This window comes from Amblyomma maculatum, chromosome 8 (genome assembly GCF_055883805.1).
Source record: "Amblyomma maculatum isolate TAMU_Amacu chromosome 8, ASM5588380v1, whole genome shotgun sequence".
In the NCBI taxonomy this organism is placed as follows: domain Eukaryota; kingdom Metazoa; phylum Arthropoda; class Arachnida; order Ixodida; family Ixodidae; genus Amblyomma; species Amblyomma maculatum.
In genome coordinates this window covers 67830955-67855675 of record NC_139351.1, presented here as the reverse complement: position 1 = coordinate 67855675, position 24721 = coordinate 67830955, and the positions used below count along the sequence as shown (strand labels likewise).

General features: G+C 46.9%; 3 protein-coding genes across 3 annotated transcripts; 1 reads left to right on the top strand and 2 right to left on the bottom strand.

Moving 5' to 3' along the window:
* Positions 1–7775: 7775 nt before the first annotated feature.
* On the bottom strand, positions 7776–8562 carry LOC146181377 (alpha-crystallin A chain-like). Its single transcript, XM_084576423.1, has one exon. The coding sequence runs from the start codon at positions 8471–8473 to the stop codon at positions 7937–7939; it is 537 nt and encodes a 178-aa protein (XP_084432549.1). The 5' UTR covers positions 8474–8562; the 3' UTR covers positions 7776–7936.
* Positions 8563–9524: 962 nt separating this feature from the next.
* LOC146181376 (alpha-crystallin B chain-like) lies at positions 9525–12519 on the bottom strand. The gene has a single exon (XM_084576424.1). The coding sequence runs from the start codon at positions 12380–12382 to the stop codon at positions 11861–11863; it is 522 nt and encodes a 173-aa protein (XP_084432550.1). The 5' UTR covers positions 12383–12519; the 3' UTR covers positions 9525–11860.
* A 6114-nt stretch (positions 12520–18633) lies between these two features.
* LOC146181375 (alpha-crystallin A chain-like) lies at positions 18634–19459 on the top strand. The gene has a single exon (XM_084576422.1). It carries the CDS (start codon positions 18756–18758, stop codon positions 19281–19283), a length of 528 nt encoding a protein of 175 aa, XP_084432548.1. The 5' UTR covers positions 18634–18755; the 3' UTR covers positions 19284–19459.
* The last annotated feature ends 5262 nt before the right edge of the window (positions 19460–24721 follow it).

Below are 24721 nucleotides of genomic sequence, written 5' to 3'. Positions count from 1 at the left end.
TAGCGGAATTGATGGCATTCCAGCTGAGTTGCTTCAAAACCTCAACCATGACGCTGTTAACATTCTGCATACATTATGTCAGAAGATTTGGACAACCCTGGAGTGGCCACAGGATTGGAGGAGGTCAGTTTACATCCCCATTCCAAAGAAAGGCAGTGCCAAAGATTGTTCCAACTACCGCACGATCGCGCTTATTTCGCACGCTAGCAAGGTGATGTTGAAAATACTCCAAGGTAGGCTGCAGCAGTATGTGGATTGGGAGCTTTCGGACGTGCAAGCTGGGTTTCGCAAGGGCAGAGGAACTAGAGATCAAATTGCCAACCTTCGCTGGATCATGGAAAAAGCAAGAGAGTTCCAGAAACCCATTTACTTCTGCTTTATTGATTATGCGAAAGCGTTTGACTGCGTAGATCACAGCAGATTGTGGCAAGCTCTCCACGAGATGGGAGTTCCAATTCACCTCATCTGTCTACTCAGGAACCTGTATGAAGGGCAAGAGGCCACAGTCAGAACTGGGCATGGTCTTACTGATTGGTTTCCGATTGAGAAAGGGGTGAGGCAAGGCTGAATACTGTCGCCCTGCCTATTTAACCTATATGCAGAGTGCATCATGAGGAAGGCCGGTCTGGACGAGTCTTCAGCTGGAGTGAAGATTGCTGGAAAACGTATCAACAACCTTAGATATGCGGATGATACCACTTTAATGGCAGAAAGTGAAGTGGAACTCAAGAGACTTCTGATGCGCGTACAAGAAGAGAGTGAGAAGTTTGGGCTTAAACTGAACATTAAAAAGACGAAGATCATGGCGTCTTGCCCTATCAAGTCCTGGAGCATCAATGGACAAGAAGTGGAAGCTGTGACAGATTTTCTGTTCTTGGGCTCCAAGATTACCTCGGAAGGAGACTGCAGCCATGAAATTAGGAGACGCCTGCTTCTGGGAAAGAGAGCAATGGTTAGCCTTGACCGCCTAGTAAAGAGCAGAGACTTTAGTCTGCCAACCAAGATCCGTATAACTCGTGCTATGGTCTTTCCAGTTGTGATCTATGGATGCGAGAGTTGAACTGTGAAAAAGGCTGACCGCCGAAGAATTGACGCGTTTGAATTGTGGTGCTGTTGAGAGTTCCTTGGACTGCCAGAAGATCAAATCAGTCAATATTGTCGACCATAAACCCTGACTGCTCATTGGAGGGTCAAATTCTAAAGTTAAAGCTCAGCTACTTTGGTCATCTGTTGAGAAGAGAGGAGTCGCTGGAGGAAGATTTGATGTTGGGAAAGGTTGAGGGTCGCCGGAGAAGGGGTAGGCAGCGAACGCGATGGTTAGATGGCATCCTCGAGGCACTGCAGATGACGTTATGTGATGTTAACAAGATAGTGAGAGACCGGAAAGCGTGGCGTGACATGGTCCATAGGGTCACGAAGAGTCGGACACGACTGAACGCCTGAACTGAACTGAAACGATTTTCACAAGCCTCTACCCTCGCTTAAGGAAACTTATGAGAGCCACTTAAGTGCGAAACAAGCCGTCCATTTCTCAGGAACCTATTGAGCAAACTGGAAGTCGATTACATCAACGTGGCATACTGCGCGACCCTCCAGGCTCGAAAGACACTGTTTATTTATTTCCTTTCCCACACCTTATTCCTTAATTCTATGCCTTAGCCTCGTTTTTGCTTTTCCTATTAATCTCATTTCTTTCTTTCTTTCTTTTTCGTCTTGTTCTTTTTTTTTTTACGTTTGTTGTAGCGTATGTTGAAAAAAAAATCCATCTGAAACACTCACAAGCTTCTGCTCCTCCCTTTCTCGGTGGAAAAATAGCAGCGACCGTTTGGAGGCGTAGCTTTTGTAGCTACGGACCTGTATGACTACGTCTACGGTGGTGGCTTTTAATGGCACAACAGCAGATTTGTCAAAAACAGCCACGGCTTAAACTTGCCGCTATGGCTCCCGCCCCATCCACTATCTTCACGAGGTCTTTAGTGCTCTTGGAATTTAGAGTAATAATAGGATTGATGGTTATGCCCCCGTGTATATCACAGCTAAACTGTTCTGCGATGGCTTGCAAAATCTCCATGCACTGTGGCACATTTCCCGATCGATCTCCTCGTTATACTTACTGGGAAACGCCACTCCTGAAAACAGAAGATAGACACTAACTGCAAAAGATTGCCGCCGAATATCATAGATATGGTAGTCGTATTCAGTTCCGGCGCTGAAATATATTCACTGTGCTCTCGCCAACATTTCCATTGTTGGCGCGAATGAGTCAGTCTACGCTCGACTGGCGATCTGCACACAGAGCACGCAAGGACACGCAGCTTCTTCAAGGGCGCTCTCCTAATGGGACACAAATGGTGCGGTCGGCCGCAAAGAAAGATCAGCGATCTGGCGACAGGCTTGGAAAGCGGTGCATGCATACATATATGCAAGCTCTTAATTTTTTTTCTCCCCAGAGCTATACGAGCAGCTTTGCCCAGAGTGCATGTAAGTGTCTGCACTAAGTAGACAGTTGCGTTCTCCAGAGAGAGAGAGAGAGAGAGAGAGAGAGAGAGAGAGAGAGAGAGAGAGAGAGAGAGAGAGAGAGAGAGATGGTAAACGTAAGTCTCCGACGCCGCTCATCAGGTCGTTTTATTTGCGTGCAGGAGCTTCAAATTAAGCACACGAACGTGTCCCGGATTCTTAACGCTTTATTGCGAATAGTATTTAAAGCACAAGCATAAAAACAACCCCTTCTCCAGTACAATTACTGGTGCAAAATATTCCGAGATCACTGCAGAATCTGCACTGGAGAAATGCATAAGCCTGAGAGTTGCTGTGTTGTCTGCGAGATGTGTCAGCGGTATTCCGCTAGTGACAGATACTGCGCCTTTCCTTGCTTATAATCCAATCATAGAATGCTGGTGAACTTTGATGCTTTCACGGAACGCTGGTTGTGTTCGACAAGGGGTGCACGATGTGCCGTGTGCAGCAGCAAAGTTCAGACTTTCGAATTTCTGCGCTACAGATTGTGCAATGCTGCCGGTATTTTTCAGACTGCAGTTGGTCGATTATTTTTCTCAATACACTTCCTTATCATTCCCACCCGTTTGGGCACGCAAATGACAGCCTTTACCGCTCATTGCCCTTCAAAAATTTCAAATTTCACGCAACCACAAGTTAGAGCTACGTCACGGGAAGCCGAGTACGATGTGACCCCTTTGGATGTCTACATTACCTCTCCCGGCTACTTCGGCATCTTATTGAATTAATTGGTTGTAATTATATAACTAATTAATACACACCCGTCATTTTGTCACTTGCACACCTTTCCTTGACGCTCTATACGATAGCACCATTCTTTTCCCGATAAACCAATTATTTCTTTTTTATAGCACCGACAAGGTCATGGCCACGCGAAACCTGCCTATATAGCCAATGCTTACGCTTTAATAATGAGCTAAGTTTCAGCCGAGATGACGCGGAACCAATTGGCACGGCCTAGGTTGTCAGTTCCACAATATAATATAGACAACAACCAGACCGGTTCAAGCCTTAGGTAGGCTTGGCGACTATTATGTTGCACGAGAGTTATGGGAATGCTCCGAAATTAACTACTCAACAATATAAGTAAGAAAATCAACACGAAAAACCAGCTCAGAACCGCGATGGTAATAAGCATATTTAATTAAAAAAATTTAGAGCACTGCAGTATAGCAACACTTGCAGCAGTAGTGGTAGAAGTCGTAGTAATCACAGAAACAGGGCTGGTGGTAACGGCGGTCGTGGTGGTGGTGATAGTAGTTAGCTTGTTTGTTTGTACCACTGCGCTACCCCGGCGGGGTAGTAGTAGTAGTAGTAACATCAGTAGTAGCAGCAGTGACAGTATTAGGCCACCAGTCAACACATAGCAAGCCGCTGCTGTACTCACGACATATCCTTCAGTGTCCTTCTTGCCATCCTCTCCTGCAGAAACACTTGCGCCGATGTGGACCGCCCCTAAAAGTACTTTGTGGGGCCGAAGGCCGACCACCCAATATGGATAATATTGGATCTGAGGAACCCACCATCGGAATTTGCTGAAATTCTATCGCAACTCGCAACTACATCGTTATCTGTTCGAGACCACCTTTGAACAAAAGGCATAATCTGCAAAAAAAAAAAAAAAGGAACTTTCCGGTCAGTTATCACAGATTTCTGTCACAGGGCAGATAAAAAACTAGCCCAGACGTATGCCCGTTTCCATATGCGCAATGAAAGAGGCAAGACAAATACATCTCAATTTGCTTGAGCAGCTAACGCCTATGCATGTATATGCCTACCGGCTGCATGTCTCCCCAAAACTCTGTAATCAATGGTTCATAGCGTTTTGCACACGGATTTCCGGTTTCGTCATGGACATGAGAGCACTTGCGTATGCAGTTACGTAAGCAGTTGTTGTGCTTACGTAATAATTCGACGACAGCTTCGTGGGGCATTGCGTAAGTGTTGTAGCATAATCGACGAACAAAAAAACAACAACAACAAAAAACTGATTTTGGTGTCATCATTTTAGGCTTATGCATCATGCTAAATAAATTTCATATCCGCTTTCGACAAATTCCTGAACTCTCCTATCTTGGAATGCATCCGCATCTGTGTCTCGTTTTAGCAGATTTCGCCCTCTACCGAAGGAGTCACATGCCGGAGAGACAGGCAGGAAATGAGCTTGTTTTAAGAGTTCGTGTGTGGTGTCAGGAAATTAATATATAGCCGAAAAAAGAAACGAACAAATTCAAAATAGCGCCGTTATTGAGTTCAATAATTGTCAGTGCTTCAAGATCGGTTCTAGCGATAGGAATAGATAGGCAACTCACTCACTCGTTGTTTTCGGAATTATATAGGCTACAAGACACCAGCAAGGTAAAAGAAAAGCCAGTTCTAAGGTTATGATCAGTGTGAAATGAAAAAAAATATGGCAGCTCAATTGGCAATGAGCAGCACATTTAAACGATAAATTAGCTAGAAACTATAGGGAGCTTGCACGAAACACTGAGAGCGCCATTTTCCCGTACAGTGCAGCAGTCGATATGCGGATGATACCACTTTAATGGTAGAAAGTGAAGTGGAACTCAAGAGACTTCTGATGCGCGTACAAGAAGAGAGTGAGAAGTTTGGACTTAAACTGAACATTAAAAAGACAAAGATCATGGCGTCTTGCCCTATCAAGTCCTGGAGCATCAAGGGACAAGAAGTGGAAGCTGTGACACATTTTCTCTTCTTGGGCTCCAAGGTTACCTCGGAAGGAGACTGCAGCCATGAAATTAGGAGACGCCTGCTTCTGGGAAAGAGAGCAATGGTTAGCTTTGACCGCCTAGTAAAGAGCAGAGACATTAGTCTGCCAGCCAAGATCCGTATAACTCGTGCTATGGTCTTTCCAGTTCTGATGTATGGATGCGAGAGTTGGACTGTGAAAAAGGCTGACCGCCGAAGAATTGACGCATTTGAATTGTGGTGCTGGCGAAGACTCTTGAGAGTTCCTTGGACTGCCAGAAGATCAAATCAGTCGATATTGTCGACCATAAACCCTGACTGCTCGTTGGAGGGTCAAATTCTAAAGTTAAAGCTCAGCTACTTTGGTCATCTGATGAGAACAGAGGAGTCGCTGGAGAAAGATTTGATGTTAGGAAAGGTTGAGGGGTACCGGAGAAAGGGTAGGCAGCGAACGCGATGGTTAGATGGCATCCTCGAGGCACTGCAGATGAAGTTATGTGATGCTAGGAAGATAGTGAGAGACCGGAAAGCGTGGCGTGACATGGTCCATAGGGTCACGAAGAGTCGGACACGACTGAACGACTGAACTGCAGCAGTCGAACGTGGAGCGGGCCGCGCAAACAGTGTCAAAGCGATGGTTTAGTGTTGTCGTGGGCTGTAATAGCCGAACGCAGGCTAGAGTGCAAAAGGTGAAGTCCGGACAAGACGAATGCGAGTTTCAAAATACCGAAGGTACGCTTGCACGAATACGACAATACCAGTGATCGGAATGTAGCAGACGAGAGTGGCTTATGCGTGCACCTCGAATGTTGTACATTGAGGCACGGATTGCTGCAGGAACTCGCCATTCCAGCTTCACGTGTTAATTTTGCAGGTCGGCTGTCTAAACGTTTCGATGACTGCAATCCTGACACGAAATGACGTGCACACACTTGGTATTTGTCCGGACTGCTGTTAATGCCACGTCTGTTGATGCGTGCAAGCCCCTCTCGTCTGCGACGTTCTGATCGCCCCCGGTCTTGTCGCATTCGTTGCAAGCATAACGGTATTTTGAAAGGCCGCAATCGTCTTGTCCTGACTTCACCTTTTGCGCTTTAGTGTGCGTTCGGCTATTACAGCCCACAACCAGGAAGCAACCCATAGCTTTGGCTCCACGGTCGACTGCTGCACTGTACAGGAAAGTGGCGCTTTCAGCGTTTCGTGCAAGCTCCCTTGTCTGATTGTCTGAAAAGAGATTGTCTGACGATGCGAGGTACAACATTTGTAAAAAGCGCACTAAAGAAACGAGATCGATCAATCAATTTTTACCAGTTCATTGCGGAACAAATTCTCTTCTGTGATGATCTACTTAGCATCATTATTAGCATAGCAGTAAAAAAAGGTAGCCGTAATAGCGAGCACTCTAAATAGCAGTGCCAGATACTCTATCGACATTTAGATTCTTTTTATCAATTGTCACGTCCCCCTCTCATTACCGGGACGTTGCAGTTTGAAATAACAGCCCTGGGCGCATCGAACCCCGAGAATGGTTTTAAGAGCTAATTTGTACATGGTCTTGCACTCATGTATGCAGTTACGTAAGCACTTGTTCACCTTACGTAATGACCGGAACAACAACTTGGTGGCGCATTACGTAATTTTTGGGACGACAGCAACAAAGGTTAAAAAAAATAAAGCATTGAAGCGCTCATTCAGTGCTAGACGTGAAGACCTGCAAACTAGCTTTCTTCACATGCGTAAAACGTTGACGCCTCACAGCGTAAACATCTGTCCGCGGATTATATTCTACGCCCGTTAGATAATTCTGGCGATCATTCCAGTTAAAGCGGTGCCAAAAATGATCAGAGCGCACGCGCAGAAGCCGCAACAAATTAACTGGCCGAGCTTCAGCTGCTAATACAAGCTTGCAGCGGCGAAGATTAGTCGGGTCGCTTTCGTTTTGCACCTCTGAAACCGAGCCGATCCCACTTTTCTAGAACGGTCGAGCGATAGTGTACCTATGCAGCAGTGTGAAATTCTAACGCAGGTACCTTTTTTAGCGATAATTCTAGAGCTCCAGCACTACCGCAACGTCATATGAACAGCACTGTCAGAAGTGCATTGCCCTAACAATGTAGCTGCGTTGATATCGGACTTAATTTGCTCCTAACCACCACTAAGGCGCTTTAAGCAAGTATAGTAGATGCTGCACCAATGAAAGACACCGGTTGACATATTAGTGCAGGATCAACACTTCCCTTTTATTTTAGCAGACCTACGCACAGCAATACCCAATACACTCATCTTATCCCGCTGAACGAAGTTATTGTCACTATTAGAAGGGCAGCCAAAACAAAGTAAGCGGATAACGATAAGCATGATAGCAAGAGTGCAGTGACAGAATCAGCTTAGGGGACACCAAGGGGGCGTACCCTTTTTGTACACACCTATGCGTATAGGGAATTCACACAAGCCATGAGCAAAAACGGCCACAAGTCAGAGCCAGAATGACTGATTTGGAGGCACTGGACAAAAACGGATTTCCGGAAAGGAGTAATTTTATTTTTTTATTATCAACAAACATTCAGCACGCGCACTTTTTGTGGCACGAATGCACAGATTAAATCAGTTTTGTGAACAAACGTTCACACAACAATAGTTCTTCGTCGGCTGAATTGTTCAAAGATGTCCCCGAAGTTGGAATGTTCAGGTACACAGTGGCAAATGCGGCTTACTTCTTGACGGCATCTCCGCTAGCACCTTCGTGCTTGATTTCAACGTGAACGGGCTTCGCCTCCTCTTTCTTGGGGGCGTTCTTGCGCGGTGCCTCCAGAGCAAGCAGTCCGTTGGGCGTCAGGTGACACTTGACTGTCTCAGGATCAACATCCTCCGGTAGTACGTACCGGCGAGTGAACTCCCGCTTCACGTAGCAGCCGCGGTCGTCCGACTTCTCTTCGTGCTTGCCATGGATGACGACACAGTTGTCCTGCGTCTTGACGGTGATCTCCTCCGGAGTGAACTGCCGCGTGTCGACCTGGATGGCGAACTTTTCGGGGGTGCAGGCGACAGAGGTGCCCTGCTGGGCAGGACAGACGCGGCCGGAGGAATACTGCTGGTGATGACGGGGATGTTGGTAGAAGCGCTGGTGGTAGAACGGCGGGTCGAACAGCTCACCGCCGAGGAATGAGCCACCGAAGTCGTCTTCGAAAAAGCGCCTGGCCAGGTAGGGGCATCGGGAGCCACAGTTCAGCAGCGGAAACTGAGCCATGATGTTTGGGAAGCTTTTTCGCACACTCACAAACAGCTGTCAACGCAGAGTGCGATGCAATACTGACCCAGCGCTCCGAGCAGACGACGATTATATAGCGCGTCGTCTGCTTCGAGAAGCAACCGAGAGCGTCACTTCTGTCACGTGGCACATCCGCAGCGCCGCCGGTTCAAACCGGCGAAATCGTTCTTGATTGTTCTGGTATGTTCATTGTGTTGGCTTTTTATTTGTGGCACGTTGCTAGCGCCATCTCTGGACTGAACTTGTAAGCTAGCTCCAGCTTTCGATATGCGGCGCTAACGTGCGTGACCCGGCGCCGAAGCGTAGATTTTCTTCTTTATCCGCACTCGTTCGGACTGCGATATCATCTGCTGCGTGCGTGGTGTGAAAAATAAAGCCGTGCTGGATCATTCAAACTTACTGTGTTGCGTTTGGTACGGTGTCTCAGAAGCGGAGAAATAAAGTTCGGAGAAATGTTGTATGCATGAAAGTATGACGGTATGTCGAGATATATAGCGTATTAGCGTTAATGGTTTCCCTTCACGTGCACTTTGGTACTCGTTATGCACCCTAATGTACATAATGTGTCATATACGTTATGTACATAATGTGGTACTTTGGCAGCACACTCTCAAAACCAGCCGACATAAAGCTTGGCTTTAATTTAGTCGTACGAAACATGCTGCGTAGCCTAGGTGTAGCATATCTGACTCGGAATCCAAGGTTCAGTAAGGATTTTCTTCCCATCTCAACTCCATATCCCAAAGAATCTGTCCGAATCGGCAGTTCTTGCCAGCTCGGTCATGTCACGTGGCCTTATGACGTCTGAGAACCCCAAAACCAATGTGCCCATTTTCTACGTGCCCGCCATCATATGATTGGTGGAAACGCCGGAACTAGCAGTTGAACTGACATCCAGTTTCGGTGTTTCCATTAGTCAGACGAGTACAGGCGAGGGACAAAACGACTCTCCTGAAAACGATGCAAACTCGGAATAAGGACCGAGCTTGCGGCCGTGCCATTTTTTGTTCCGAAAATCCAACGAGGCAACAAGAAAAATACATCTCAAGACCAGAAGACGGGCAGCATAACATTTATTCCATAATCATAACAACGCCTGGACACCTTTCATTGAGACAACGTTGTACTTGCACAAGCCTGTCACCCATGAGATTTTTTTCATCACTCTGTGCACACTGAAATGCTCGAGCGCTGCACTACAGACTACCCCGAGCGCACGAAAACAGAGGGATGTTTTATTTGTTTCTGGCAGTATTAGGAGAAGATCGGGTTTAATCAGCAGCTTGGCAGATAAGGGCTAGTAATACAGGTGATGGAACTTGCTCCGTGACGTGCCACGTAATCCTGGCCTTATTTTTGTAACGTGAATTCGAGATTAGCCACGGTGTGTCACGTGATCGACATGCTATCATTTACCCGCATCGTTTCCCTAAATGTCTAGCACTAAGGAGTGAATGAACTATCGAGCGATTTAACCATTACAGTGGTTCATGCCTATATTGCTAAGGCATCAAACTCTTCCATGTCTAACTGCATCTTGAATAAAGCACAGCTCATCCTAGCACCGTGTGTAAATCATGTTCTGCGTGAGATTCGTGCGTAGCTTGGATTAGATAGTGATGTTGCCAGGAGTGCATGAGCGCCTTAAATAGCTAAATGCAGAACTAGATGTTATGATCTAATACGCCGTGGTTTTCTCAGATATTTCAAGAACTTCTGGCATGAAACGTTAAAAGAAGCTTTGCATAATAAACAGTATAAAATCAGCCTGACGTCTGAAGGAATTCCCGCGCTTTTCAAATCCAGAACATTGCCCCTGTACGTTTGGCCGCCTAATATCAAAAGGCCAGCCATTTTCTGCAACGCCGCTAAAGTCAATACGCGTGTCATAGAACTCACAGCTTATTGAGTAACAACCTTTTTTCTTTTGAATGTTTGTAGAATAACAATGCCCTCGTGAAGCATGTTACCAGCCTCAAGTTTAAATAATCGAATACCACTTCAGAACTATTCACTTAAATTCGCGTACTTAGAGCCGCAGATATCTTCATGTCTGCTAATTACCTCAGGTTATTAGAGCTCGATTGCATGTTAGCGGCGAACCTGTCATGTTCAACCAATAACGGCTCGCGAACTACAAATGTTCGAGGAGCACAAATTGGTTATCTGCGGGAGCTAGACGCCCTATACATGGACGGCTTAGCGTTCGTATTAAAATAACTACGTCATAACCTTCCAACGCTGCTTACTGTGAGTCTATTCTTGTACGACAGAGCTACTCATATTCAAGCAGAACGTTACACTAAAGATGTTGTTACAATGGCGTGCGTATTGTTGACATTCATTACGGAGATTGTAGCGAGCTCATCCATACTCAAGGCATGTTCGCCATTAACTCAGAGATACAGCTGTCCGAACAAGACGTCGGCTTCCCACCTGATATTTTTTGTCACGTACAGATATATCCTCTTATCACAGGAGTCTTTTGGCAGTTTTGGCTTGAGATGTGGATGTAAAGATGCTAGATGCGTCGATTGGCACGCGTAGCAGAACATCTCATGAAGCCGTGTAGCTTGTAAACTTTCAAACTTCACACTTTGGTCTTTGCGCCGCAAGTGGCGACCTCTTGATGTAATGCATATCACGGGAGTATATATTTGATTTGCTCGTCATTACATAATAAGCACACTATAGGCGGGGCACTCGTAAGGACACATATCCGGCTAGATAACCGGAACACACAGGCCGCATGGCTGCGAGCTCTCCTTGGAGCACTAATATCGACAATATATAGGCATGTTCCAGTAACCGACATCAGTATTAGACTGGGGTCATCCAAGCATCCCTTCGTAACTTACTGCGTAATAATCTGCAAGTAGATTTGGTTCATTTTGGCGCTTAACTACACACAACCAGCTTAAATATTCGCCGCTGGCACTGACACAGAACTGCTGCAGAGAGTGAAAATCCCTCCAATCAGCCCCTCAGCTTTGAGTAGGTTTATGAGTATGGCGAACAAATTTGTCAATTTCTATGAATTTAAATCGCTAAGCTTAGTAATATTCATTTTCATAGAGTGTATTTTGGGCAAGCAAACTAGAAACTGCATGTAGCAGTAATTTTCCTCTTTGTGGTTAACCCGGCACTAATACTGCAGCTCTCAGTAGGAACCAACATGCAGGATTATTACCTTCGATCCCTAAATTTGTGAAAATATAAACATGGTTCACGAGTACTTAAACCAGAAATGGCTGCCGCAGCCTTATGGGACAATATGTCGCGTGCGTAAGCCACGGAGCTAGTTCCAGCATTTCTAGGAAAGGTGAGTGTGTATACGACCACAACCACGGCATCTCAACCGGGATCTTATTTCCCACCATCCTTCTTTCCCTCGTGTTTGATGTCGATCGGAATCGTCTTGGGTTCTTTCTTAGTGTTCTTGCGCGGGGCCTCGAGGGCCAGCAAGCCTCCTTGGGTCAGGTGACACTTGACGGTATGAGGATCCACGTCTTCTGGCAGGACGTATCGTCGGGTGAATTCCCGCTTCACGTAGCAGCCGCGGTCGTCCGACTTCTCTTCGTGCTTGCCATGGATGATGACGCAGTTGTCCTGAGTCTTAACAGTAATCTCCTCCGGAGCGAAGTGTCGCGTGTCGACTCGGATGGCGAACTTGTCCGGGGTGCAGGCGACCGACGTGCCCTGCTGGGCAGGACAGACGCTGGACGACGGTTCCTGGTGTCGAGGCTGCAGGTAGAACCGCTGGTGGTAGAACGGTGGGTCGAACAGTTCGCCGTCGAGGAATGAGCCGCCGAAGTCGTCGTCGAACAGCCGTCTCGCCAGATCGGAGCCGCCCCACAGGTTGCGGTTCAGCAGCGGAAACAGCGCCATGTTTGTTTACGGTCTTCGTCTGCTCGCTGTGACCCAGAAAGCAGGTGGTACGGTACGTCGTCCGCAGCTGTAGCTATAGCTTTGCAGCTGTGCTTCCAATTGTCTGCTTCCCCGTGAGGACGTGTCAAGTGCTTCGTCCTGTGATATACGAAGAAGAAAATAAGCATGCAATGAAGCTGCAGCCGTGGTAAGGAGCGCGAGTGGACGGCACTAAATGTCGCCAAAAAGAGTCCGAAATCAAGCATTGTCATTCTCTCAAGAAAATAAAATAATTAAATGGCGGACGGTTCGTTACTATGCATGCATCAACGCACATTTAGATACCAATGGGGGAAAAAAGTATTGTTTTTTTTTTTTATCGCAGATTCATAAACCAAAGAGAGAGTTACCGTGAAGTGCTTAGATCTTCGTCAGTGCATCACATCAGTGCGAAGATTGTTATACTTATAAGCCTCACGAAAAATGCATCAACTGCAAATATGGAACGAAAGGAAAACGTTCGGAAAATAAATCTCCCTTTTAGCTCTTTCATGCAGCGTTGAAACGGTGGTATGCCGCTGCTGCGGGATATGAAAACGAGCTGGTATAACGTGCTGACAAGTGATAATCTTGCCTTTGAGACGAAATCCAAAGACGCTGCCGAGAAATGCAGAATCCGTGAGTCGTCTGCTCGATGCGCTGGCGTCGTCTGCTTGGAGAACTCAGCAGCATCTGCTCCTCTAGCACGCGATCGATGCCGAACTGGAAGCAAATGGCGAAAGTGGGTCGCTGATTGGTTGATTGTGATCACATGGTGTAAACCGTCGCATTGCGGCAAGGTCACTGGCCCGGAGCGATGACCACATGGTACACACAGCGAAGCCGTCAAAACAAACTTCGCTCTATCGACGACGAAAACATGTGCACTGCGCCAATGGGAATATTTTCCCTCCTGGCAAATATCGCGATGTTTATAATGCGGACAACATATTGTGGCAGCAGGACAACGGATGACCCCGCCACTATATGTTTAAATTTCCATAAAAACTGCCTTCAATAGATCCCTTTAAATTGATATCGCGAAAATTTTGGGATCCTTTTTCTTCTTTTATATTTTTTTTTTTGGGGGGGGGGGGGGGGGGGGGGGGCAAGCGTCATGTAATGCGAAGGCTTGTGACGCAACTATAATCGACGTTGCTGGTGTGAGTGTGTGTGCGTAGGGGGGAAGAGGGGGAGCTAGACATTGCGAACGGATTCACCAAGCAAAGTTGCTATTCTTTGCCCGTGAATAGACATGGAGTGGCAATGCATAAGATTAGCACGCGATGAAGAGGGAGAGAGAATTAAATCAGAGTGTCAGTGTAATCAAAGAAAGAATTCCCACGCTGCTGTCTTTTATGCAGCTTAATTTACAAAAATACAACTGTCATCCTACAGCTAATGCACTCTTGTGAGGTATGCAGTCAAAGAACCGTAAAAGATGCAGATATTTCAACTACGGCCCCTCAGCGGAGACCGACGTTTCTCTTGGTTTCCTGCCCGGAACCGACCCTTGCTATTTCAGTTGCACTTGGCTTTTTATAACTCATGACAACCTCTCAAGTAATGAAGCTGGAAAGGAAAATACAAGCACGAACAAAAGGAAACATATGCGCAATATATAAACAAGAACGTGCGTATTACGTAAACAAAAACGACGTTTTAGAAATCGAAACTACGTGCACGTGCTGCCATCCTTGCGTTAGCTCATTTGTACGGTATGTCGTGTAGCTTTCTTTCGTTTTCGTGGCGTGTCCTTTCTGGAAACAGTTCAATGTATTTTTTTCTGAACGTGAACTGAGCACAACGTACACGAACGTATGCGAGCGAGATATATGTAAAACGTGATATGAAGACATGACGGATAAAAGTGGAAGCGTTTCACGAAGGAAATAAAAGTCGACATTGATATCTCTATACACGACACTATGGAGGGAGTGAAAGCAAACGAACGAAAAGCAGCGCCGTATCTGAGGGCCTATAGAATGGCCTCTTTAATAAGACATCGCAGAGCACGCGGACGTTTTTTCTTTTTTTTTCTTCCATTTCGCAAGACCAACTATAAGCTTTATCTTTCATGCAAAAACTGTAAAGTTTCGAATATAACGCCGAATGCTTGTATTTATTTGTTGAGATCGCCCACAGCTGCCATGTTATAACACGACAGCATGAGTTCTTGCCGACTTTAATTATTTTACGTATAAATATGTATCTGCTTACACTTCGGCTGCGTCAGTGTGGGAAGTCGAAGCTCGATAGGACGAAGATTTGTGATCACCTAATTTGCCAGCGACGCATGTGCGTACTCGTGCAGTATCTGCACGTTGTAAAAGAATCTTAACGTCGAATATTCCGTCTCAAACAAACTAAAAGGAATGCACTAGGAGGCAGCTCTTTATGAAGATTTCGGGCTCCTGTATACATGATAACGAGTTTTAGAGTATCGGTGGACAGTGTCTACTTGAACTATTACTCGTTTGCCAGCACTTTAACTACATTATCTATATTATGAAAGGGAAATAACAAGAAGAATAAGACTTGGAAGGAGCGTATTTGGCAAGTACTCGCAGACTATGACTAGCAGCTTAGCAGTATCACTCAAGAGGAAAGTATACAACAGTTGCATCTTACCTGTGCTCATCTATGGGGCTGAAACCTGGAGGATAACGAAAAGGTTTCTACTTAAGTTTAGGACAGCGCAGAGGGCTATGGAACGAAAAATGGTAGGGGTAACATTAGGAGATAGGCAGTGCGCAGAGTGGGTCAGAGAAATAACTCAAGTTACCGACATTCTAGTGGAAATTAAAAAGAAATAGGCATGGGCAGGGCATATCGTGTGAAGAGGGGATTGGACGCTTAGGGTTACAAACTGGATTCCAAGGGAAGAAAAGCGTAGCAGGGGGCGGCAGAAAGTTAGATGGGCGGATGAGGGTAAGAAGTTCGCAGGGGTCAAGTGGATGCAGCTAGCACAGGACCGGGTTAATTGGAACAATAGTTATTTGGAAGAATATGGGAGAGGCCTTAGCTCTGCAGTGAGTATAATACGGCTTATTATGATGATGACGGCGACGAACTATATTATCTATATGTCCCGAACCTGTTAAATGTAAATGCTCCACCATATGTGATACCCTCTCTCAAGTGACGCGGATGGAACAAGGTGCAGTGGACCACTATCAAGACTTGTTCTCTTCATTTCTTTTTTCTTTTGTGCCGGTGTGGGTTGAGTTGAGGCGGAGAGGAGGAGCATCATTTTCGATCACCCACACGTTCGGTGCTAATGAAGGTATACCTTAAAAATGTTTGCGATGCAGAGACAGTTGATGGGATACCTAATGCTCGTGCGGGTTTTCTAGCTTTAGTAAATGGTTTTAGAGCGCAGCTCTTTGGCACCCGTTCCTGGATTTTGCGGCGTCGGCGTTGCCCCTCGTAACCAGCTCCACTTTAACTCCCACCTTCCTTCCTTCCCTATACGGTGCAATTCGAGTGTCCACAGAAACAAGTGTGACAGATACTGCGTCTTTCCATTTCTGTGAACCCGTTATGGAAGGCATGCTTCAGAACTGAAGTGGAAGGCGTGACCACACATGGTACACACCGCTAAGATAATTCATGAATAATGCGAGCGCCCACACCGAACTGCAGCGTATAACATCTGCAGTAACCGAGAATGCACACATTCACAGAGAAAAGCATCCTATTTTGATGTACTTTGCGTATATACAGCTAGTTTGATAGTCCGGACACGGCCGCTCAATGGAGGTGCGCCTCCATTGAGCGGCCGTGGTCCGGATCTCTAGCCGACCGTCCTTTGACTTTCGAGGACGACCAGGCCCGGATCTAACCCGTCCTAATTTTCCTTTAAAACCTACTGCTAGAAATTTGATGAGACGCTTGCTAACTTTGGCTACAGCGTTTCCCAGTCAGTTTAATATATTTGAGAAGGTTCTTTCTTATCGTCTGCAGCTTGGGGCATTAGCCTCTTCGCCGCGCAACGTTTCTATGGACCCACGCGCTGCCTCCCCGCAACCTCCCGATAACTTAATTGCTCTCTTTATTTCTTCGGTCACAAAGCTTCCTTCATGGCAGTCAAGAACTGTTAGTGAAGTGTTTCTTGTAGGAATATGTGGGAAAAATAAAATAGTTGTCTGTAATTGTACATACTTGTCTTGCTCGAAATATTTGCCTCAATCTATCGAAAAAGGTGGAACAGCTGACGAGCTGCGCTCAAATTTCGCGTTAGGAAGTAAAGTAATGGTGGGTAAATGTTTTCCTGTGCCGCTTAATTCTCTTTTGCTAACTGGTTTGTTTGGTTTGGATCATAGGGTTTAGCTCAGCGACTCGCTTCATTAGCACCTGACACGAGACTCGGGTCGTGAACTGACATCGCACAGCACACGGGCTACTTACTCCCTCGCTTTTCGCCTCCATTGAAAAGCGGCTGCATTGACCGGGATTCGATCCTGCATCCTTGAGTTCAGTAGTCGAGCGCCCTAACCACTGAGCTACCGTGGCGGGCCAGCAATAGACGGATTTCAATTCATTTCATGAAAACTGCAATGCTAAACTATTAATTGATCATACCCAACAGTTCACTCGTAACCAAGTCCTGACATTTCTAATTCATACCTTATTTATACTGACTGTCATGCAGGGACAATATAGTAAAATATTGATGTTTGTACATGAACAGAAGCTTTTGTGGTCTTTTCCTTTAGCGACTTTCCCAGGCACTATGCCACGAAAACACAATGTCACTTCTTCAAAACATGTCACCAATATCTTAATTCATGATCGGCGTATCTATAGGCTGTTAATCCCTCCGTCTGTCTCTCCGCGACATTTATTAGGTATTCAATGAGCCGGCCGATGCCAAATCATTAGACATCCTCCCCTCACTACCTGCAGTCGAAGACAGCTATACGTCAGTTCAAAACAGATGCGTCTGTGGCACTATCAGAATGATTTTCAGAGCAATGCCTGGTTATTTAAAAACGCTTTGTGCCCGAACATTATCCGGGCACTTGATTATGTCACAAGCCAATGTGCGTACAACCTAGTATGACAGCACGTCGTTTCCCATTGTTACTATGAAAACGAATCTTGCTTCTGCTATGTGTGTGGACTCATGCGGGCAAAAAGCAGTACTAATATATAGCAAGTTAGGGGACGTCAACGCTCATGCAGTAGAATGATTTAGAGACACAGTTTCAACACAGTGTATATATATATATATATATATATATATAAGTTGTATAATGGGGCGCAGTTTACTCAGACTGCATAAGAACATGAATTTATGCGCCTCCATTATTGAAACATGCCCGGCCGTTTAAAGATGAAAATGAAGAACGTGGTCGAAGAACTGCAGCAGGGGAGACAGAGCAAAGGACGTCACAGCACTTTTTTTTTTTCTGCAACAACGCTGTGCTTCCAGCTTTCTAACATAACTGCGATATCTGAAGCGCCCTACCGTTGGTTGCGTGTTCTTGTAATGCTGATGACCACTTCTGTCGACTTGGAGTGAACAAGCCTGCCCTTTGAAATTTGAATAAGAATTTTCGCGGAGAATCCGAAGTTGGATAAGTGAGCATTAGCAATACAGAAAGACGGAAATAATTAAGGAAAACTGCAGTACCGACCGAAACGGCGTGTCCAATGAACGCATGCTGACGTGCGCAATTAATTGCGAACAGGATCCGTCATCAGCCGTCCCACCAGTCTTTTCCACGTTCAAACAACCGTTTACGCAAACTATGACGAGAAACATGAGCAGGTGAGTTATAATTAAAAAGCATACTTCATTTCGATCATCTGTAGCAGCAAGAATAGTAGAAGGTGAATAAGTATTGGTTTTCTAGGTAGCACAACAATTAATATAGTTGGGCGGCGCCCTTCAGGGACGCTGAATTTAAAAATGCCGCCACAAAATATTCCAAAATGCTCAGAAGGCGAGCGCGAAGTCACTGTCACGAAATATGAGGACCTTTAGAGCAGTTAACTGAGTGCTACACGCAAATTCCTACCGGTTCAAGCAATAATATCTCAGCAGAAAGCTGACAGGGAGGCGCGACGAAAATACCAGAAAAATCTGGAACGAACAAGCGCCTCTTTTTCTCTGGTTGCGTTGGCGTTCTAGAGATGGCGCAGGCAGCGTGCAGCACGTGACATAATCTGACCAATCGCATCACTCGTTTGCTCCCTGTCGGTCGTTGCTCCGCACGTCTGGCACATTCTCGAACACGTTTCTAGAAGCAGACGACACGGTTTAAAAGCGGCGTCTGCGCCGCACGCCGGGTCAGATTTGCATTGCTCTCTGCGTTGCGAAGCTCGTGCAACAAGTTTGCGAAGAGTCATGGCTCTGTTCCCACTGCTGAACCGCGGCTCCTGGGGCCCCGCTGACCTGATGAGGCGCTTCTTGGACGACGACTTCGGCGGCTCTTTCTTGGACGGTGAGCTGTTCGACCCTCCTTACTACCACCAGCGGTTTTACATCCAGCCCCGTCACCAGCAGTCGTCGGGCGCAGTCTGCCCCGCCCAGCAGGGAACCGCTGTCGCTTGCACCCCGGACAAGTTCGCCATCCAGGTTGACACCAGGCACTTCACTCCGGAGGAGATCACCGTCAAGACACAGGACAACTGTGTCGTCATTCACGGCAAGCACGAAGAGAAGTCAGACGATCGCGGCTGCTACATCAAACGCGAGTTCACGCGCCGCTACGTGTTGCCCGAAGATGTGGATCCGCAGTCTGTCAAGTGTCACCTGAACCCTAACGGACTCCTGGCCCTAGAGGCGCCGCGCAAGAACGCCCCCAAGAAAGAAGACAAGCCCATTGCGATTGAAGTCAAGCACGAAGGGCCCAGCGGCGACGTCCAGAAGTAGTGAGCTCGAAACATTTTTTTTTTGTCATGTGATGAACTCTTACCTTTGGGCAGATGTGACGCCCTTTCTATTGATGTGCCTTCTGCTGATGTCAACTAGTCCAGAAGAATGTTTTGCTTAGGTCTGAATGTGTTATAGTTTGTGAATAAAACCTGGATTTTCACTTTTACACTAAACCTGACTTGTTTGTGTTCTTACCTTCGTGGGCTCCTTGCCTGCGCACGAGTCTAGTTAAATGGCTAGTTTCGCTAACACGCCGTTAAATATGCCGAACACACATCTCCTTCGGAACGTTGTCTTCTCAATCGGAAGCGATTTCCTTATCTGCCCATCCAGCTCGTTTCTGGCATTCTGGAGAAGGTGGTAAGTTTTCGTGCCGGGCATCTTTGATGCGCAAAAGGTGTGCATACCGCGTTTGACGTTGGGGTTTTACGCGAGAGAAGGATCGCGTGTCGCAGAAAAGTCGGCGTTGTCCTTTGTAACGCGAAAATCGACGATGCATGAAAGAAAAAAAGTGAAAGACATCCTCCGTGTGTGTGAAGCGTTATTGCGTAGTTAACGGTGGAGTCCCCCGCATTCCGCAGAACGCGCACTGGGTGCAAGTTTCAAGCGGCGTTCGAGCTTACTGCTGACGTCATCGCTACGGCAGGCCATAAAAGAAAATATACAAAAAAGTTAAAAACTGCGAAAAACTATTTTAATGTGTGCGAAACGCTATTGCGTCTATCCCTTAATGGCGGAATTTGTGTCCCATAATTTTCGGTTATGTATGTTATAAATAGGGACAGACGTAGCATGAACTGCTTAAAAAGCTATTTTGCACGGGCCGCAGCAAACTTTAGTTGGAGTGAACTCCACATGCGGCCTGAATACCACGACAGTCGACATGCACGCGTAACGAAAAACGTTTGCAGTTACTACACATTACCTGCTGCCGTTGGCGTTCGGCTTACCCGCTCAATCTGGCCTCGGAAAAGTGCGCAGTACAATAAGTTACCCAGCGTCGATTTGGTTAATTAACCACGTCTTCCAATTTCCTAAAGTGGTCCTGGTTAGAAGATTACAATTCGCTAGCAAATCCAGATTCTACAGGAATTTACGAAAGAACAGTCGAGCGGTTAGAAGGAGCGGCACGTCTTTTCAAGAGCATTTCGAGGGGGGGGGGGGGGGGATGTTGGCTGAGGCAGCTACAGATGCAGAGAGCGGTTCTAGACTGGAGCACGTAACCGCTGCACGTACAACTGCCCAATAAAATCCTAACAGCAGAATGAAAAGGCGTTACTTAGCAATTAGCTATCTTGCGTGTGTCGCCTCAAGGTATGATCACCTTTTTTCGAAGTTATGATGTACAATTCATGTTAGTTTTCATCATTCAACATGTTTTGATTCCGTACGTAAGTTTCAAAAGGTAAAAGCGAAAATAACATTTGAATTTTATTTCCTTTTGGTTATTATTTTTGCTTGCGCATCAGTATCTGAATTTTCGTCTGCTCTCAGATTAGGTGGCCAGACAGGTTTGCGTTTTTCGCATAGTCTGTAAGAGATACGCTTAATTTTTGTATCGTACTCTAAAGATCTGCGCTGGGCTAAAAAACGCGTGAACTTAGTATTTTTTCGTTCCTTTCTCAGTATCTCTGCCACGATTACCGTTTCTCCAGTGATCCGACAGCAGTTAGTGCTACGGCTCCATTGGACAAAATTTGACTCCTGCAGCCGTTGGCACTTCACTTAATGTTGCTCACTGCTGTTGGGAGGCGTTGGCTTTCGTATGTTGCTGGCGTTGCCGTCTTTAGCTTATATATCCTAAATGTTTATCGCAATATATCGCGGCAAGCGCGTATCGGCGGCGACAGACAATGTGGGTCCCGAATCTTGAAGGCTTTACTGCGTTGGATCGTCTGCTCGAGGTCGCCCGTCGAGCAGACGATCCCACTTTGCACTGCAGACGACCACCAACCTGGCGAACCGGCTATTCAAGCGTGGCTGCGCAGCATGCCCGTGGCCTCCGTCACGCGTGGTCTGCCTGCGCCGGGAAGCCAGCCGCGCAGCTGGTTGACTTGCTGCGTTTTCGTAGTGCACTTGTTTCTGTATTTCGCTGCCCCTTTTTGTTCTTTGACTGGAGCACAACGTTGTGCTATCAGGCGGGGAGGAGGATCTGGATTCACGCAATGAATTGCGTCGTCCCGGAAAACTCTCTCTCTCTCTCTCTGCTTGAGTGCGCGCCTCTTTCCGGCGTCTGCGCGCCGGTTTCGTATCTTGGTTTTCTCTTTGTCTGGCGCGCGTCGCGTCGATTGTGGTTGTCCTGCTTCGTATCTACGCCGCTGGCATGCGCGACGGTGGTCATAGTGCCACCTAAAAAGGGACAGAATTTACAGACTAATGTCTAGGAGTGCAACCACAACCAACCGTCTCTAAGTACACTTCTCAATAGATGAGAGGGGCGAGAGCTATGTACGAACCAAATCGGACATTAGGCAGAGGTTGCTGAACCTGGCTGACCAACGCTGTGAACTGGCCACGCCGTCAACGTTTTGAGATCATCTGTGAGCATTACGCGCCCTGGCGTGAATGAACCGCGTCACGGAGCTGAACCCTCTGTACGGCAATGTTGTGCGTTGTCTGCGCTGACAATTTTAATGACATTCTTGCCGAAAAAACTATGGAGGGCTTTATTCGATCTTCCTAACAATTATCCGTAAAATATTGAAGAAATGGGCCAGATACATGTTATGTTTAATTCATTCGACTAATGAAATGCAAATATATTCGACAGCTGTTCGAAAACCGCGAATATTCCACACCCTTTCTTAATAATGAACTGCTCAAGAAAGCCTTTTTTTTTTTCTTTTGCATACGAAGAGCTCAGTAAATCGTACCACCGCCTTATCGAGGTTTGTTCTATGGGAAACTTGTGGATGAGGAGGGCGCTTTGGTATTAACGTGATGAATTTCTTGAGTCTTATTTCCTCAAAGAAATCGGAAGAAAAACCGAGTTTTTCATGGCAAATTGCATCCTCAGGGCAAACTGTCTTCGCAGCTACTCGTTAGTTGCGAATGTGGGGTAACAATGTTAAGCCATGGTCAGAAAAAGCTACGTTACGTATATTGGACTCCCTGCTGCAAACATTTCAGCCAACTGTTAATGGAATCAATTTACAACTTCCGCAATGACACTTTATTCCTGACACCATGCAGTGTTTACACCCCTGGCTAGTTGGTCTTTATCGATTAATTGAAGGTTCTTTTAGGCAATATAACTCCTAATAACGCTCAGGTAGTTTCACTCGCCCAATGCGCTCAGTATTTTTATTATCTCCATTAGTTTTAGCCTGGACCCCCTATGTACCGTGCTCGTAAGCTCCGCTTTGCGAGAGGACGAGCTAGATATGCTTCGACTTCAGAAGTGGCAGATGTGGGGTGTCAAAATTATACATGTTTCTTGGTAAGGTGAGCGTAGCAAGTATAGCATTGCACACATGAGTTGGACATGACTTTAGTCATGAATCTGCAGCAACGCCCGCCGAACAATTGATAACAATGAACTGGATACGCTGAATGGATCTATAGACTATATACTCGCTTTTAATAATGTACGCTTCGTTTTACTTTCACTAGCACCTGAACAATACGATTGTAGTTTATCGATCTCCAATTCCGTAAAGCCACGCACTTTCATCTCCTAAACCTTCGCTACATATCTCACCAGAAAATATTTGTACAATAATCTTGATAGAACCTCGCGATGAATTCCGAAATAAGACGAAACATAAAAAAAGAAATATTGCAGTCACGTGCAAATTGCAAACATTGAAGTCGCACACGCAAAAAAAGAAAACTGAATTATATTTTGCTGCGTTTTCAACATTTGGCTCTGTACTGAGTAATGTTCAACATGGAGATTGGTTGGATTGGTAAAACGTTTATTGGGGGCCTGCAGTAGAACGTGCGCCCGCGCTCCGGACGGGGCCTACGTCGTCCTCTGGGCACCGGCCGCGCGGCCTGGGTTCCCGCTCGCCGTGGCCGGCTCGCTGGTTCCCTGCCGGGCCAGCGCCTTGATGACCTGCTGGACGGCCCAGAGTTGTTCCTCTTGATTGTCGCTCCCTGCGGCTGCTTCCAGTCGCGGCGGGATCCTCCCAGACTTAGCTTCTTCCTGGTACTTGCTACAATTCCACAGCATGTGTGCGAAGCCGGCCGTCTCCGTTCGGCAGACTCTGCATTTGTCTGTCGGGTGCGTCTCGGGATACATTCTATGCATCAGCGATGGGCTGGGGAGTGAGCCCGTCTGTAGCTGTCTGAATAAAACGGCTTGCTCTCGACTGAGCCCCGAGCAAGGGGGTGGAAGAGTTCTACGAGCTAGGCGGAACACCTTGGTTATTTCGTTGTAGTCGGTCATTCGGTCTTTGGTGCTGAACCACAGCGGCCAGTCGACCGAGGCGCGGTCCGTTAGCGCGCGCGCCTCGGCGTGTGCCGTCTCGTTGTGGTTGGCGTTGCGGTCTGACGCCTCGCCTTCGTGCGCCGGGAACCACTTGATTCTCACTTGTCTGCTGCCATCGTCGTTCTTGGTTGCCTGCAGTATCCGGCCGGCCTTGGTCGTAGACAGTCTTTCGAGCTGTGCGGCACGTTGGGCCTCCGCTATCTCCTCCAGCGTGTTGTGCACCCCTAGCTGCAGGAGGCGTTTGGTGCTCGTTGTTTCGAACAGTCCCAGTGCCGTCTTGTAGGCCCTGCGGATGAGTATATCTATCTTGTTTCTCTCTCTCTTCTTCCGCTTGTGGTAGGCTGTCACGTACGCTACGTGACATATGACGAACGAGTGGATCAGTCTGATCAGGCTCTCTTCCCTCATTCCACTTTTCTTGTTCGTGACTCGTTTGAGTAGTCTCGTGGCGTTCGCCGCTTTCGCAATGAGCCGGGTGACGGTCTCGCCGTTTGTGCCGTGCGTCTCGATCGTCATCCCCAACACTGATCTTGTTGACTCTTGGGATCGCGTTTCCCTTTCTGGTCTTGACTTTGATTGCCTTGTACTCTCTCGGGCTGCTCTTGGGTTTGCGGTGCTTGACGGGCGGGTAGACGAGGAGCTCCGACTTGCTCGGCGAGCATCTGAGCCCCGTTCCGTCGAGTTGGTCTTCGATCGCATCAACGGCCGCCTGTAGGGTGGATTCGATGTGGGCATCGCTGCCCCCTTCCACCCACAGCGTTATGTCGTCCGCGTATATCGTATGTCGGACTTCCTTGATGTTCCTGAGCCTTTCGGCCACTCCTATCATTACGAGATTGAAAAGCACCGGCGAGATGACCGATCCCTGAGGTGTGCCTGTGCTTCCCAGCTTCTTCTCCTGTGTTTGGAGGTCCCCCGCTCTGAGCTCGGCCGTTCTGTCCGCGAGGAAGTCTTTGATGTAATTGTATGATCTCTCCCATGTTGAGTTTCGAGACTTGGGATA